The sequence below is a fragment of the Musa acuminata genome, chromosome BXJ2-9 (assembly GCF_036884655.1).
Source record: "Musa acuminata AAA Group cultivar baxijiao chromosome BXJ2-9, Cavendish_Baxijiao_AAA, whole genome shotgun sequence".
Lineage (NCBI taxonomy): Eukaryota > Viridiplantae > Streptophyta > Magnoliopsida > Zingiberales > Musaceae > Musa > Musa acuminata.
The window spans coordinates 44,751,513-44,768,804 of NC_088346.1; the positions used below are offsets into that span (position 1 = coordinate 44,751,513).

Genomic DNA, 17,292 nt, shown 5'->3' on the forward strand with positions numbered 1-17,292 from the left:
GTTATGTAACATTGCTTTTGGCCCATTACATCAATTAGCATTTATGATATATTTATTGTGAGAAAGTGTGGATATGCAAATCTCACTGTGTACATAAAGGACATAAGCAAATATGACTAAGAATAGAACAAAAATAAAAATAAACGAATGAAATCCTTGCATGAGTTTAAAACAAGATCACATATCGAATTATTGATATAAGTATGATAGAATGTTGGCAAAATCGGGCTACAATATACCACATATGCTTATGATTCAGGTTTTCTTCCCAAACTCTTTTAGCTGAATAAGATTGCCAAGCATCAACCCGAACTTCGGATTTCGATTTGTGATCCTGTCGTGTCCATCTTCGAGTTGAATGGCGATCATCAAGCAGCAACTTTCTTTGAGGTCACGGAATTGACAATGATGGCAAACTCTGGTCCCTGCACAAACATGTGAATGTTGGAGTAATTAGTACAAATAGCTTTGGATTAATTAATTTCTGGAAGGAAAATTCAATATACATATCAGTACAATCTCCTAACTTTTATTAGATTGTGTATGACATGAGGCTTTTAGAGTTATATATGACTAATCATAGAGATACCAAAGCTAATCCAAGTCCTAATTAGAATATGCACCACACAGACTAACCAAGTAAAAATTGCCTTTGGCCACAACAGGATGTACGAAGAAAAACACAAGCAACCTCCTGATTGATGATCACAGATACGATTTTGTGCAAACTAAACAATGTGTCCAAACTCAAACACAGATAATAAAAAGCATAAGTTGCAGCACTTTTGGGCTAAAAACAGCATTCAAGTTGAATTTGCGTGAATGGATCTTGAAAACTTAGATCAGCAGAAGCTAGGAATATGATATCAAAAGTTATATAACTCAAAAGAGGAAAAACAAAGTTACTTGTCATTCTTAAAAAGATGAAACAAATGCAAACAAAAAGAAAATTTTGAACTAGACCGCATGCATTTGTCTCATAGAAGATTGAACTTGGTCTTTAATATTCCATCTGAGATCCATGTTCACTGGCAAAACCAAATTTTGTTCCCAATTAAACAAGTTAATAATGTATAACATGCTTTAACTGTTCATCTACTGATTTCTGCCTTCGAACAACTTCGGAGCATGGATACCAGATATTATCTGTACCAGATATTATCTGTAGCAAAGGAAGATATCACTTTATATGAGCATGAGACCAAACATTCTTACTCAGATCCCAGTATAACCATTGGACAGTTTTTATCATTCTAACTAATAGGTTTTACTGATACATGCATCAAGAGGTGATGATGCACACAAGAAAAATATTTTCAGTTGCCATGATTACATCATACTTGCACAAAGCTACATTTAACTTTATAGGAACTATTTTCAAAGAATGGCATGCTTCCAATAATTGTTAGATCACTCCATGTCGTATTAAATGATACTCAGTATAGTAATTATCTAATCAGATTTACATTTTAAAGTACTGAATAGCTTCATACATTCAGCAACTAGTATATGATATTGGACAGCTAAACCTGTAATATATATGCAACTTTTCTGAAAGATTTTGATTTAAGTTTGATTTCATATTCTGTTCTTCTAAGCATGATGAATTCCACTGATTCCCAGCATTCATGTTCTACCTCTGTTGATTTCAGCCACACTTCTTGCCTCAAAAGTTATCCTCTGTTGAAAGGTCAATCCACATCATATATCCTAAGAGATGTTATCAGAAATCTTTAAATACCCAGATTTTTCCTATGCCCTCCATTGACATACACAAAATACCCTTCAGGCAAGCACAGAGGCAGTAATGTTCAAATATGTATAGATGTGAATATATCAATGACTTAATGCAGGTCACAACACTAAGAAAAAAGGTTTAAACATTAACCTCAAAAATTTATAACACCGACAGACAAACAAGGTCTGCACATACTATTTAATTGCCAACTCATAAAGGCTGAAGCAAATGCCATATCTGCACATATTGCAAGGTTTGGTGAACATAGATTATAGAAATGCTTAATTAAATTTCAGAAGTGCCATTTTGAGGAATAAGAATATTTGAAATGAAAGCATTAAGTTTTACTGGTTCTGACTGAAATTATAGAACTGCACTTAGCTTATGAATGTAGTGACAAAATAGTATTATCTGCAATTATAGCACAGCACTGCAACAATCTGTGCGTAGGGACAAATAGTAGTAGTTGCATCATAGCTTGTGAATGTATTATTTGCAAGTTATTGATTAGGTAGACCCATAAACAACTCCAGTTATCTGCAGTTGCAACTATTACCTTATAATAAAATAAATATATCCCAGATTGCAACTTCTCCCACATAGCTTCCTAAAGATGTTAAGCTTTCCTAAGAACAGAATAGCCGCTTATTGCTAAAACCTTCAAAAAAGTGCTTCATGGAGTAGTTTGTTCAACAAAAACTAATTTAGAAATCCTAAATTACATAATCTACCCAATGGTTAGAACCAATGGGAACCAAGATGTATTTCACTAAGCAAGCATGCGGGAGCAGATAAATTTCTTCTGAACCCAGGTATCAAGCTCTATAATGTTAACTCCATATCAGAGAATCAGTAACTATGAATGTCTCAGCAAACAAAATTGCAGCACGACAACAGCAAAGTTAATGGTACCTTTAGAGAGGCACCTCCAACAAGAAATCCATCAATATCTTCTTGTTTAGCAAGTTCTGAACAATTGTTCCCATTCACAGAACCTGGAACAGGCCATGACAGTTTCTGTTAGCAATATGAATTATCCAATGCTCAAGAATCAAATGAATTAGAAATTCCTTTAAAAAAATCTCTCCTGCTTACAGAATAAAAGTTCCTTATTGCAGCCCAAAACTGGTCCACAAAAATGTTTACCACAAAATGGTCACGTAAGAAAATCAATGTTGTAAAAAGAAAGAATAATGGCAATCAAACTTAATCAATCAGGTTAGAAGTTGTCAAACAAATATAGTTCTTTCACAAATGCAAAATCTGGTACCTTTAATTTAATTACATGAAGGAAAAGAAACCCCAAACATGCTAATATTCTATTTTATAATAACTTAGACAAAAATATCATGAAAAGTTTGCGCAGAAAGATAAGGCCACTCTCCCATTTTCTCTAGATGTAAAACCAGCTATTATAAGTACAATATTATGCAAGTAGTAGCAGTGTTCTGCTATAGAAAATATCAATACTGAAGACTTCTTGCCCATTATTGATTAGCCATGGAAAGCATGCAAGCAACAAAGATGATCGTAACTATTCATGACCTTAAAGGACTTTGGACAATGAAGATGATGATAATTCAAGTCAAATGAAGTATTTGATGAAATAGCTGAAAGGAGAGGAAGTGCTATGTTAGTATGCAGGTGCTAAAGACTTCCACTTACAATAACCAGGTATTTGAGTTACTTTTTTTATTATTGTCTAGTCAAATTTCAAGCACTAAAAGGAAAAAGAAACCACAAATTCTACCCAAGTACCAGAAGTACCAGTATACCAACAGAATGATGAAATTATAAGCATTGGCAAAGTTTTCTCTGTAAAGACCAGTAATGGTTTCCCAGTCTGGCGGAGAAGTGAAATTTCACATTTCAAATGTAAAAAATCACAATGATACTGGATTCATTAGATTTGTGATAAGTGAAATTTGTCATGCAGATAAAAAGCTATAAAGATTACCTCCATAGATGATACGAGTGGAAGAAGCAACTTCAGCTGAGACATTCTTCTTAAGCCAATCACGCACAGCTAGGTGCACTTCTTGAGCCTGCTGGGGAGTAGCCACTTTTCCAGTGCCAATAGCCCATACAGGCTCATATGCGATAACAACATCCGTCCAATTCGATATGCTATCTGTGATAAATGATTAAGGGCATTGAGCATAATTCTGCAGCTGTGGCTCCTACTTTTTTTTCCCCATAAACAGCACAAATGTATTGTGTTGTTTGGGTAAAGTATAAGTTGAACAATACCTGCAAACGCTTTCATCTGCTGGAAACAGACATCAAAGGTTTTTCCTGCTTCTCTCTCTTCAAGTTTCTCTCCTATACAAGCAATTACCTTAAGATTCTGGCTCAAAGCATATGCAGCCTTCTTCCCAATAAACTGGAATCAAAAACTTTTATTACAATAATAAACTTGAGATAAGTGAATTCCTTAACCTATTCAGTAAATTATCCAGAAGATTATAAGTATATCTTACATTCAAAAATCATCTAAAATGGGTACCTGGTCATCCTCACCAATAACGTGTCTGCGCTCAGAATGGCCTAGAATAACCCACTTGCAACCAATATCTACCAACTGCTCTGCACTGTAAATCAAAATCGACATAAGTGATTATATGACATGTTCAGCTGATAAAACAAAATAAGATTCTGAAAACAGAAAGGTAAGGTTGCAAGCTTCTCTGCATGTGCAAGATGTTACTGTCCAAAGACAATATTCAAAAAGATATAGGCTGTCAGCTACAATAAACGATCACATTAATATTGGGATCTTTTCCAATATGACCACTAAAGTCGGTTCACAAAAGGCTAAGGTATTGAATATGAAATACAGAAAGCAAAGACTACATATTGCAATCAAAGATATCTCAGATTCGAATATAGCACAGAAGAGCACTACCTTATATGCAAAGGTAGTATGACGGGACGATTAGGAATTGACATGCATAATATTGTATGAATAAATGAGAACTCATATCTTTTTATGCTCAGCAGAAATCTACAGGTTCAGGTAGTTGAACTGATAACAGGCTGAATTCATATATTATCACTGGTGCCAACATACTAACTCAGTGCAGGCGTGTTAATGCTCTTGGATCAGGAATCGAGTGTGGAACATTGTAGATGAAGATGCTTCGATTTAGTTGAAAATAGTTGAAGCATTATGAGACTTGCTTAGTTGCAGATACTTAAAGACGGAGCATATATGTGGCTCCAAATGTGTTAGTGTTATGCAAGTCCATGAAGACTTCACTATTATAATTCAAGACAGTCTCATGCAATAACAGGATGTGAGATGCTGCTATACTATTGTTCTTCAAGACTCATTCTCAAGCAATAGCAGGATGTTAGATGCTATTGGCAATTGTTCTACCATCTTTCGTTGAAATATTGAGGAAAAAAACTTCATTTGCCCGAGTACATCCATTGCCACTAAAACTTCATCATCTACATGGAAAGCTATAATAGCAGCTTCCTATTAGAGAGTTCAATCAGTACATGCATCCTAATAAAGCCTGAGTCAACCAAACAACTTATGTGTCAACAATAAAAACACACTCACCTAATAAAGAGAAAGAATAGTAGTTAGCACCTGCAATAGTATCTAACTTTTCATTTGGAAGAATCATGATCCACTATTTTAATATTCAACAAAAGATCATCATAGTTGTTTAATTATCACATGAACTTCTAAGGTGTGATAATTTCATGGGTAAAATTAATAGATACCATGCTTTTAGGCATCATGAGTTTGTTATTGTGCAAACTTGTTAACAATCTATTCTCATGTAGGGGCAAGGCTCGATCTGACCCTTTAACCAACAATAGTGGGTGCATCATGCACTAAGGTTCTCTTCTTGCTCTCTATTTATAGTACCTCAGGAATAGCTATCAATCTTCCAGCCTACTATGTAGTAAAATACCTTAAGTGAGGATGTCACTATGTATAAGTAGTTCCTTATAACCCATTTCATGAAAGTTCATTAATCTAAGTCCATGATTTAGACTTTCCTCTTTTAATATTAAATCTTCACACATGTAACAAAGAAAATACATTCTTAAACATGAAATTAAGTAAATCTGTAGTGATTGTTATACTATTAAATAAATGATAATTGCACATAGAAACCATCAACCGAAAATTTTCAGTTGTGGTGACCTGATTTCTCCTGTGAAAGCTCCACCTTTCCCAATCCAGGAATTCTGAGCAGATATCTCAATACGATCGGTCAATGATTGCTTGACCTGGTCAATATAGATATATGGAGGCGCTACAACAATATCTGCATTATTGCCATGTCAAATTAGAGTAAGAACATTTCAAAATCACATAGTAGAATCTGCAGTAAGATAATTACAAATCACACTTGGAAATCTCTTTCATCTCAGTATAGTTCACATGGAACAGACTAAAGTATTGGCCTACATCTGGTAAGGGAGGCGCAAGTATATGTATTGTGTTGCAGATCATGCCAAATGAAGCATATAGTCACATAACAAGTTTGCAAAGCATACAATTGTATAATGAGGATGATTAATAATCTCACCTACATCAGTTTCCAACTTTGCATCATTCAAATCAGCAACAAGTTTAGTAATCGAATCCCTCGTCCCATTCTAGGAAAACAAAAAGAATCAAGCCATAAGTTATGTAATATAGTATAAGAAAAAGATACATCAGAAATACAATATATGAAGAGGTAACTGAGAAAACTTGAGTCTTGGAACCAATGATGAACTTTAAGAGTCGAGATATTAGCATCAATTTTAGAGATTGTGGTTAATTTCTGAGAAGGGAGAATGGTTACCATCATATCCAAGTTATCATATGTTCAAAGATTTTGTCAATTTCCAACAAAGCCAAGATGCACTAAGAAACAATGTCATACATATAACAAAGACAAACCACTTCAGTTTAATGGTAAATATCCAAGAGAACAAAGGAAAATACTAAATAACATTTGTCAGTTTAAGAACTCTAAAATCCTGTTAACATACAAGAATGAAGAAAGAACATATACAAACATTGCATTAAAAAAATGAAATATCCATAGAAACTCAAGCCATAAAATTTACATTTTACTCCATGAAAATAAACCTACTCAAATTCTACATATTACTGAGAGAAATATTAGAACTTGCAGAATGACAAATACACAAAAAAAGAAAACTGCCTCAGCTATAGACTACACAACTACAGGTATCTGTAGCAAAAAACTCATACAAGACTCACTAAAGTTAAATCAGCCATTCTAGTGTAAAAACATGAACTACTTTTCTCATGCCTAGCTTATACAGCCAAAGTTGATTCCAGAAGTCATGATAAAGTGATTTAAATGTCACAAATGTCACTTTGACACTGCAAATAGTCATAATTCAATATTGGAGGATATCTATGATGATACATAAGGCTACATGGACCTAGTACCATTAAATTGGGCTTCAGTACTTTAAAGTTTAAACCACATAAAATGGGATTGAACCAGATCATGACAAGAAAAACAGAGCCTATTTAGTACTAGGTATTACAACAAGGCTTAAGTTAAAAAGGAGCACTATGGATGATGCTAGAGATAGTGTGGAGTCACCCGAATGCTGGTTTTGGATCTTGGCGAGGCCATCCCTTCAAGTATGGGAGATTAGCTCCACATCCACAACTGATGTGGGAGGATGATTATGATAATATAGAGATCATTGACCAAAAACCATTAACTTGGACATCATAGTGCAGTTTGGGGCCTTTAGCCCACATGATTTTATGCCTATCAAGTTTATGGGTCAATTTTAATGTCAATTTAGGTTGTGACAGTCATAGTTGGCCACACAAAGTCAAGAAAACTCACAACCGTTAGGATCAAATTATACCTGGTGTTAAGTCAATAGCATGTAATCCTTTCCAAAGTGAAGATATTAAACTAAAGTTAAAATATGCTATTCAAATCAAACTCCGGAAATGATGCTTCTACAGACTTCCCGTCATTCTTTATAGATCCATGTCTTCTTTTACTGTATATGTCCACTCAAGCCCTATTATATGTTTTGCTAAGAAATGGTCATATATCTTATTCTTCATGAATCTCTATATTTGCTTAATATCATGTTTTACACCAGAAATGGAACATCTAAACAACAACAACAACAAATGAGCATTAGAGTTCCATTCAGGTCGCCTACATCGATTTTTTTCCCACCATGAGTGCTATGTGAGGCAATCTTCCAAGTTAAACTAAGAGTAGCAAAATTTATTTTTCTTGCTTATAATAAAGTTTTCTTAAATATCACTTTGCTGCTTTTGCACCATAAGTCCTGATCAACTCACTTCGTAAAACCAAGACAAGTCTTCTCCAAGCATGTCCATATCACCTCAAATGATTTTTCCTCAATTGTATTGTCAACAAGATGGAATACTTATCCAAGAAGAAAAAAAAGCATGATGCATCCTATTCATGAATTTCTTGTGTTCAATATAAGATATTTGTATTACTTGATCATTACTTCAGTAGTACACCAAAGCCTGCTTAACAAGACAGTTCTCTATCTGAGAGTCAACTTTTGATTTTTTTTTTTTTTCACTGTGTATCATTCTCCATGACATCCTACTGTTATAGCTTGGACTATAAAAATAAGAAAGCAAGTTAGAACGAACTATGGTAATGAAATATAGCTTGGACTACAAGAATATAAACCTTGTCATGTCTTAGGCTTAAACTTTTAGATGGAATGGCAGGGGTCAAAAAAAGAGCAGGAGATCCTCTGTTCAATACTCACACAGCATAATTTACATCCTCATTTAATACAAGTTGCATGTAGTACACATCTGAAGGGGAGTATTAAAATGTAACTGTGTAGAGTCAGTCCCATCTAATGGGCATAGCTTTTTGATGGATTGACAGGTACCAAAAAATTGTAAGAATGTTAAGTAAACAAAATCATCCTTTTGCATTCAGTTTAGCATATAATTTCTCAATCAGAACGTCTACAAAATCAGCCTTCCCATGCTTCTAGAGATTCTCCTGATCTATTATGTAGATGACAAGACTCATAAAAGTCAACATATATAACTTAAGATTACAGTCTCTAAAGAAAATGCTATCCCTGATCAATGTAGACAGCATCTAAAGTCAAACACAAAAGTAGGGCAGCAAATTGGTGATGATCATGAAATTTTATTGGCATAAATACCAAGAAGTAACAACTATGAATACCAACAAGTAACAACCATGAATGGAGGACTGGTTAGTTTCTAATGTGTTGGATGTGTTTGAGCAAAGCTTTATATTATCTAGAAGTAGAAATCATATACTGGTTACTTCTTTTCGGGAGAAACAAATCCCATTTAGAAAATAAATTGACAACCAGTTTATCAGACTTGATAATGAAGGTAAAACCACAGTACTACAAAAAAAGTAGTAAACTTAGTTGTCATAGATAAACAACTCTTCTAATTTAACTTCGAACTCGCAGAACTTTAATGTTTATTTGACAAACGATCTCTTACTAAAACTTCCTGTAATTACAAGTCTACTAACAAGGCAAATAGAAATTATTATACTTCACTTTTCTGGTTTAAAGCCCTACCCAGCATCCTTGTTCTATAAAGTTCAGGCTAGTTATATATGCTCCAAATGGTGTGTAATTTAGTGTCAAAATTCATGACTAAATTTCCGTGATGTTAACCATCACAACTGCAAGACTATTTATCCAATGATCTCCTGTCGTTGATTATTTAAAATTATCCTGATGGGAAAAAGCTGCCACTCTTAAGAACAAGAACAGATTCTAAAAGATGCACAGGAAATGAAATTTTGACTGTAAAACATTATGTGTAATCTCACAATGAACTGTTTCCATTGACCCCAAGAAAATGGAAAAGAAAACAGAACAAAAAAAGAAGTGAAATGTTTGAACTTACACATTTCCAGTTGCCTCCAACAAAAAACTGCAAGCACATGAAAAGCAAAATATCAGATAGAACACAGATTAGTAAGACTGTAAGAGCATCACAAATCCATAAAGAAAATCTTCAATTTGTGCATACATATATACCTGTACTCTGTGTTGCATGTTGATGCCTGTTTACTTAAATAATGAAAACGAAATTTATATATTTACAGGAAAGAAACAGATATATATAGCATTAACAAAATATCTCATTTTCTTGTATAAGTGATAAGTAGTTTGCTTTCTATCACCATGTACAAGTATATAAGAGCAAGAAACATAAGATAACAATAAATATCCCAAAAACTGCAAAAGATTTACCAAAGAGATAGACATAAAGAGGTAGTGGCTCATCTAACAACACAACCCTCTGTAAGTCCAGCAAAATTGAATCCTAATAGATCCACACTGTCCATCCTGTACATCATCGCACCATCTTTCACCGATTGATAGCCACTAAAAGGTCCTGTCATGAAATTTCTACCATGAAAGTAACATCACCCCCCACTTTCCTTCTTTGGCAAACTATGTACTTCATAGAGATATACTGATTCAGTACAAGAAAAGCCCATGTACATATACCTAGCAAATGAGCACCCACAATAAACATATACCAGCAGCATTCTTTAGTGGGCAACTAAATTCATTGTCGCAAAAGTTCTTGATGAACTATAAAACAACTAATGGCCAACATATGGTCATAAAGTTCGACCACATCATCATATTGTATGCAAACGCACCTAGTATCAAATGTACATTCGCACAAACACATTCTCATGACTGAATTCACAAATCTAAAAGACAGACATGGATTTAAAAATCTCTAAGTAAGTGGTCCTGACAATAAGCTAAAACCATCAAGGTAACATTTAACTACAGCTTAAGAATATCTATCGCATTCAATACCTTGCCTTATTTTTCACTTCGAAGGAGTATATTATTGCTACACGAATTCCTGTCCCCAGAAGTAATATAAAGAAAAAGTGTTACTAAATATTGGTACTCGTTGGGTCATCGCATAGACTATATCGGCCATCAAATAATAATACTCAGACTAGTTCCCAAATGTGATCTTTCCTTGATTTCCAACGTGAATAAATCCATTCTGCTTCGACATTCCTCCCACTCAAAAAAATTAGATGCTTCAATCAAGCAATATTCACGTGATGATGGAAGAGGCGGGACCTTTCCGGTGCCGGCCATGGCCACGACGCCCCGAGGAGGGCGGCAGGAAGCAGGGAGGCGGATCCGGGAGTGAACGCTGCGGAGGAAGAGGGCGGTGGAAGGGGCGGCCTCGCGCGAGAGGACCTCCCGGCGGAGCCCCGAGAACTGCGATGCCAGAGATGACGCCGTCGCCGCCATTGCTTTGCTTCCCTCTCTCTCCTCTCTCTCTCTCTCTCTCTCTCTCTTTCGATCGCCTCACCAAACCCTTCCTCTCGTGTTTTGCTTTCCCACTCGGGAGATGTTTGGTGGAGAAAACAAATTATCGGATAACGCTGAAGCCCCACTCTTTCTCGGACACGTATATCCCGGGATTTACTGATCGAAGAATCCAACGATCCGACACGTAATTGCTGTTATGGTCACGTCAGCAGAAAACCATTTGATGAGATCCGTAACCCGACACGACTACAGTTAACGGGATTGTGAGGGTTTACTTGTGTTCTTATACGTGCATAGAGCTGTTTGGTATTCGAAATCGTGGAGCGGCTCTACTGGTTCTTGGATCGGGGCCCCGAAGTGAAAAGTGTCAAGTTAAGCGTCCCAAGACTGCACCCCAACATATTCTCCTCCCTCAGAAAGAGAACCATATCTGCCACGTGTTACATGGACCCACCATGTTTTAATGCATTGGGTCCGTACTCCGGAGTAGATTATGCATCATGCGAATCCCACAAATTTTAATGCAGAATGCAGAGCATGGTACGTAACGCGGGTAAACTATTTCGTGGAACCACGACGAAGACGTCTTGCGCCAAGATTCGGATTATTAGGATATCAAGATCCCGAAATGGAACCCTGATTCGAGTTAAAGAAGCTTCCTTGGCTTAACCGGCCAAGCTCGATCATGAATATAGAATATCACGATTTTGGTACGAAATTAAGCTTAGCACCAAAATGCTCGGATTTAATATAGTGAGTAAGCACAAGTGTGTTTAGGGTTTGAAATATTAGACCAATGGTCCTTTAAAAAAAGATAAATTTTAATTTAGTAACTATAAGAATTTGTGATTTTGGATGTGATGACTACATTTGTTCACGCAATAGGCGATAAATGATTAAAAAAAATAACACATTAATATTTGAATGTCACATTAATATCAATCTAATACTCGGTTGTATATGTATATGTATATATATATATATATGTATATATATATATATATATATATATATATATATATATATATGTATATATATATGTATATATATATATATGTATATGTATATATATATGTATATATATATATATGTATATATATATGTATATATATACATATATATATATATATGTATATATATATGTATATATATATGTATATGTATATATATATACATATATATATGTATATGTATATATGTATATATATATATATGTATATATATATATATATATATATACATATTTCAACCTGTTTCCAACATCAATCTTGTAACACAAGTGATCTCTAACCTAGTTGGCTTTGCAATATCCATTAATGAGACAATCAATCAAATCAAATGTTAATAATAGATAACATATAACGATTAAGACATAGATGATAAGTTTATAGTTTCGAAGAGAATTTATAACTAATACTTATCAGATAAATAATAATCAAGACACTCACAAATATGGTTTCATATAATTATTAGAAATAGAATGAATATCGATCCTATCACATTGTTGTTGGGTCATTGATCGCTGATTAGATCCTAAATTCAATAATATTTTTAAAACTAAACGTAATTATACATCATATTACGTTGGTAATATACAGCAAATGATTTTATAATATTGTTAAAGAGAACAAATTAAGAGGACTAGAGATAAACGAATATGACAAGGTTTTCTTCCTTTTTTTTGCTATGTCAAAAAAGCTTTATTTATCCTTGGAAAAAATTAATTATAATAAGTATGGAATGGACGACATTTTAGTTATTTGAATATTTAAATGATTTAAAATTTAAATTAAACCTTTGGAAAGTTTAATTTCCAAATTTTCAAGTCCAATGAATCGATCTTCTCATCCGAGTTTGGTATCCTGTTCCACCACGACGTGTCATATCCCATCGGCAACTCTGTTTCCTGACCTACTCTACGGCATCGGTTAACCGAAACTGCTCCGCTGTCATGATTCAAGAGTCACTCTCTATAGTATACGCAACCAGCTACTGTCTCCTTTATTGGTGGATTTGTGGACCCACCCACAGGTTAATCGAAATGGGTAAAACGAAAGAGTTGGGATAATTAGTTTGTGTCATAACATTGTGAGCGAGTTACCACCAGCTCCGACTGTAGCGATTTATCGACCGTTGGATTGAACATATAACGAATCTTACAGCGGCATATTATATTCCTATTCTTACTCGACAATGATTCGTATTTCGAAAGCGGCTTCGAAGAGCGCCTCGCCTCTATATAATTACTCTCTTCCCTTCACTCTCCCTCCATCGGTGTGTCTGTCTTCTCCGTCTTTGTATCTGTCGCTCCCTCGCTCTGTTTTGAGTTCTGTTCTTCTCTTCTTTTGCGTTGTAATTATGGAGAAGGGTGAAGAAAGCGGTGCCGGAAACAAACCCGCCGCGGACGAAGGCAGCCCTCTCCCCATCGCCACTCCGACCGCTCCGCCGCCTCCCGAGGATGCTGAGCCCCCTGCCCGCGCGCCCTTCACCAGCCTCAGCCAGATCGACGCCGACCTCGCCCTCCTCCGCATCCTCCAAGAACAGGTGCCCGATCATCCGATCTCCTTCTCATGCTCCCCCATGTTGAATCGGATCTTTGTCTTATTGCTGGGGATGTGGGGTTCCTCCTGACGTTCTTTTGTTGTCGGCGATTGGGTGCAGGGGACGGCATACGCGATGCTAATGATGGACGGCGATGACAGCGATTACTGGAGCTCCGACTATGATGAGGAAGGTGCGGGAGACGAGCCAGATCGCGTGGCCGAGGGCGGCGGGAGCATCGAGGGAAGCGATGACGAGGTGGACGCCGCCAATTTCGAGTACGATGAGGCATACTCGAGGGCCCTGCAGGACGCGGAGGAGCGGGTACTGGCGGTTCGGTTGATGGCCCTTGCAGGATTGAATGAATGTGAGAGCTTGCTGATTACAGTTTATTGCTTTCTGTTGGCTTCTGGTTGCTCTGGAACATCAATTGACTTTTCCCGCTTGTCTTTCCTGGGTGCCAGATGATCATGGGGACAATGACAGTGGCTTTCAGGTAAGTTATCGAATTTTCTTCTTTGATATTACTACTTTCATTACTCGTTGAAATTTTATACACTTGATGATGAAGTACAAATGAGACAGAATCTGTAGATTGTTGTTTGCTAGCATTGGACAATATGCTTTTGGAGTTCTTCCACCTCTTTTATGCCATTTGGGCCATATCTCAGCTAGTATGATACTTGCTGCAATTCATTTAGTCATTCTGGTATTTTAATGTGTTTAGATCATCATTCTGTGAACAGATATGTTTCTGCCAGAAGCTTGTTTTAGTTTGAAAAATAATCATTCTTAGTTTGAAGCTCTCCACGTTGCAGTGGTATGGCACACTAAACTGAAAGTTGCTATGCTGACATCTAGTAAGATGCAAAATACTTGAACCTTAATATCTGTAGCCTCCGTTTGAAGGGTGAATGTGCGATAATGTTTGCATAACACATTATGAAAATCACTTTGCTGGAAGTTTATAATTATGAGGGGAAAGCTGGTTCCTTAAATCTTTGATATTTGTATCAAAATTGTCCAATGGACATCATTAACTGCCAAATTCCAGTTCAAATGAAATTTTTAGGAGAACTAAGTGAAATGACATTAATTTTGATCCTGCTAACTGGACTTATGAAGTTGTCCTATATGTCACACAGGATGCTTGGCAAGATCCAGATGAATTCATGTATGAGGTAAGAGAATATTTCCCAAGAAAGTCTAAGTCTTTTCTTTTGAACTTTATTCACGCTGGTCTTTAATGCTTCTGCTTCTTTAGGAGCTAGTTGCACTCGGTGAGGTAGTTGGAACCGAAAGCAGAGGCCTTTCTGCTGATACCATTTCTGCTTTGCCTTCAGTGATTTACAAGGCAGAAAGTGTGCAAGATGACAATCCTGAACAGTATGGATCCATATCCCTTTGGGCTTTTAATATCTTTCAATTTAACCTTTGATATTAATCTTCCGGTGATACTTAAATGAATTCCACAGATGCATTATATGCCGGCTGGAGTTTGAGGATGGTGATTCTCTGGTCTTGCTTTCTTGCAAGCATAAGTACCACCCTGACTGCATAAACAAGTGGCTCCAAATAAATAAGGTAATTTACTAGAAAACTGATAGGGCTTTGTTGTCTTTTCATAATGCTTATGTTTTCACTTAGAATTTTTTGTATATCTTAATGGACTTAATAGTTCAAATTGTTTAATTGAAGGATCAACCTTGCATTTGTATGCTTAAATATCACAGCTAGATTGCCCACTATTTTAATAACCATTTCTGTCACCAGCTTGATTCACTTTTTTTTTTTTCAATTGATCATAGAAGATTTTTGCACTATTCATTATTTTCTTGAGGTGTTCGTGGGATCCTTAGTTTCAGTTTTCATAGGTTTGCGCCTAACTATTAAAAAGAAGTATCAAGCCATTAAAATTCATTTTTTACGTCTAAGATTGGCTTCCACTTAACCACTTGTAGTGGAAAAGTAGTGTCCTGACAATTTGAGACCCTGATAGGCTTTTGTGAGACTTGGTTTTTTTTTTTTGGCTGTAGAATTCTTCGCATTAACCGTTTGTTTTGGTTCAATTAGTTATATATTAATCCATCCATAATGTGTATGCCTCCTTGTACCTTGTTTTGTTTAATGCTTGCGAACTGATGCATTGCTGTATGTTTGAGGACTGAGGAATAATAGTTATTTGAGGTCATCTATTTTAGGTTACTGCTTTTCTAGCACTTCCAAAATGTCAAAGCTTCTTGGAACTAGATGTCTAATTATGCTTGATGCTTTCAGAAATTGATTTAGAATTCAACGATTGTAATATGCTGAGGTTAGCGCACCATTTTGTAATACAGCCTACGAATCCGTAAGAGTCAGTTGTTGTATTTTAATGCCTGCTTTGACCAAAATCTAGTTTGGGGTTTGATATTTGTTCTTATGTTTCTCATTTTGGCCTATCTTGTATAGTTTAGCTCTAGTTTGATATTCAAGGATACAATTAGTTAATTGGCAATCAGAAATGTGAATTACTTGTAGCATACAGAACAATCAAGTTCTTTCACAAGATATTAGACTGGTTAGCTACATCGGTAGAATCCTTGGTTGAAGTAGTTAAATCAGAAAGACCAAATTAAATGGAAAATAATGAACATGACAAGAATTGCATGAGATGGAAAGCCGCGTCCTCGAAACTTTTTTATTTGAGAAATATGAGTCATGATCAAGTTATTGACATACGAATAAAAAAGTCTTCTAGAAACTATGTTAAACAGCAGTTCTCACATGCTGATTAATTGCTTCAAAGTCTTCCGGAAACAATTTTGTCCATGTCATCTAACCCAAAAGGTTCCATATTCTTAACCTATAATTTTGGTCTCCACCCTCACAATTGTTTCACAGCATCCACTCCTTACCTGATAGTTTGGGCTAAACATTATGGATATAGAAAAGACGTCCAAGATGATTCGATAAAAGATAGAAAAGCTGCACCAGCATGCTGTGCCCTAGAAATCACAGAATCTAAATGAGCATAAAAATCATTGGATGATATTGTAGCTGCTACAGAAAACCTCTGATACACTTCTGTTGGATCCAATATACAATGCATGCTCTTTTTTTTTCTTCTTTCCTTCGGAAAGTCTTTGTAAGAAACTAACCAATCTTATTTTATTTTCTCTTGTAGGCATGTCCTATGTGCAACACTGAGGTTTCTACATAAGAGAACAAGCAAGACTGATATAATCCGATGATACTACCATCATCTTCTTGGATTCTTTTGAGGAGTTTCTTCTGTAGGAAAATTCAGTAGAAATGCAATTGATTGTAATTCCGAGAAATAGAAATGTTGCATTATGTTGTTACCATTAGTTGCTATCCTTGTTATACTAGACATGTTCTTCTCCAAAGTATGTGCTTAGAGTATGCTTTTGTCAATTATGCTGCTTAGTAATTATTTCCGCATGACCTACGGATTACTTAATTCAATGATGATTATTTCTCTTCTGCGATTCTTCATCCTTACCTCTTTTTTTTTTTTTTTGGTTCTGAGAACAAATTAAAAACTCGAAGTATAAGTTTTTCGTAGGGACAATTCCTGCTGCAGTGAATGTTTTTGGCTTGTTCAGCTGTAAGGAATTGCTATGCCATGCCTTGGGGTAAGCCCAAATCTTTGTGGAAATTTCCAAAGTTGCAAGTCTAGC

General features: G+C 35.7%; 2 protein-coding genes across 2 annotated transcripts; one reads left to right on the forward strand and one right to left on the reverse strand.

The window, feature by feature from the left end:
- Nucleotides 1-161: 161 nt before the first annotated feature.
- On the reverse strand, nucleotides 162-11,155 carry LOC135623574 (triosephosphate isomerase, chloroplastic-like). The gene is made up of 9 exons (XM_065126701.1): nucleotides 10,871-11,155; nucleotides 9,657-9,683; nucleotides 6,292-6,361; nucleotides 5,904-6,027; nucleotides 4,245-4,329; nucleotides 3,989-4,121; nucleotides 3,696-3,869; nucleotides 2,651-2,733; nucleotides 162-425 (listed from the first exon to the last, which is right to left on the reverse strand). The coding sequence occupies exons 1-9, from the start codon at nucleotides 11,045-11,047 to the stop codon at nucleotides 369-371; spliced, it is 930 nt and encodes a 309-aa protein (XP_064982773.1). The 5' UTR covers nucleotides 11,048-11,155; the 3' UTR covers nucleotides 162-368.
- A 2,199-nt stretch (nucleotides 11,156-13,354) lies between these two features.
- LOC135622074 (E3 ubiquitin ligase BIG BROTHER-related-like) lies at nucleotides 13,355-17,025 on the forward strand. Its single transcript, XM_065123711.1, has 7 exons — nucleotides 13,355-13,612; nucleotides 13,730-13,976; nucleotides 14,074-14,151; nucleotides 14,735-14,790; nucleotides 14,874-14,995; nucleotides 15,085-15,193; nucleotides 16,776-17,025. Exons 1-7 carry the CDS (start codon nucleotides 13,427-13,429, stop codon nucleotides 16,809-16,811), a joined length of 834 nt encoding a protein of 277 aa, XP_064979783.1. The 5' UTR covers nucleotides 13,355-13,426; the 3' UTR covers nucleotides 16,812-17,025.
- Nucleotides 17,026-17,292: the final 267 nt, after the last annotated feature.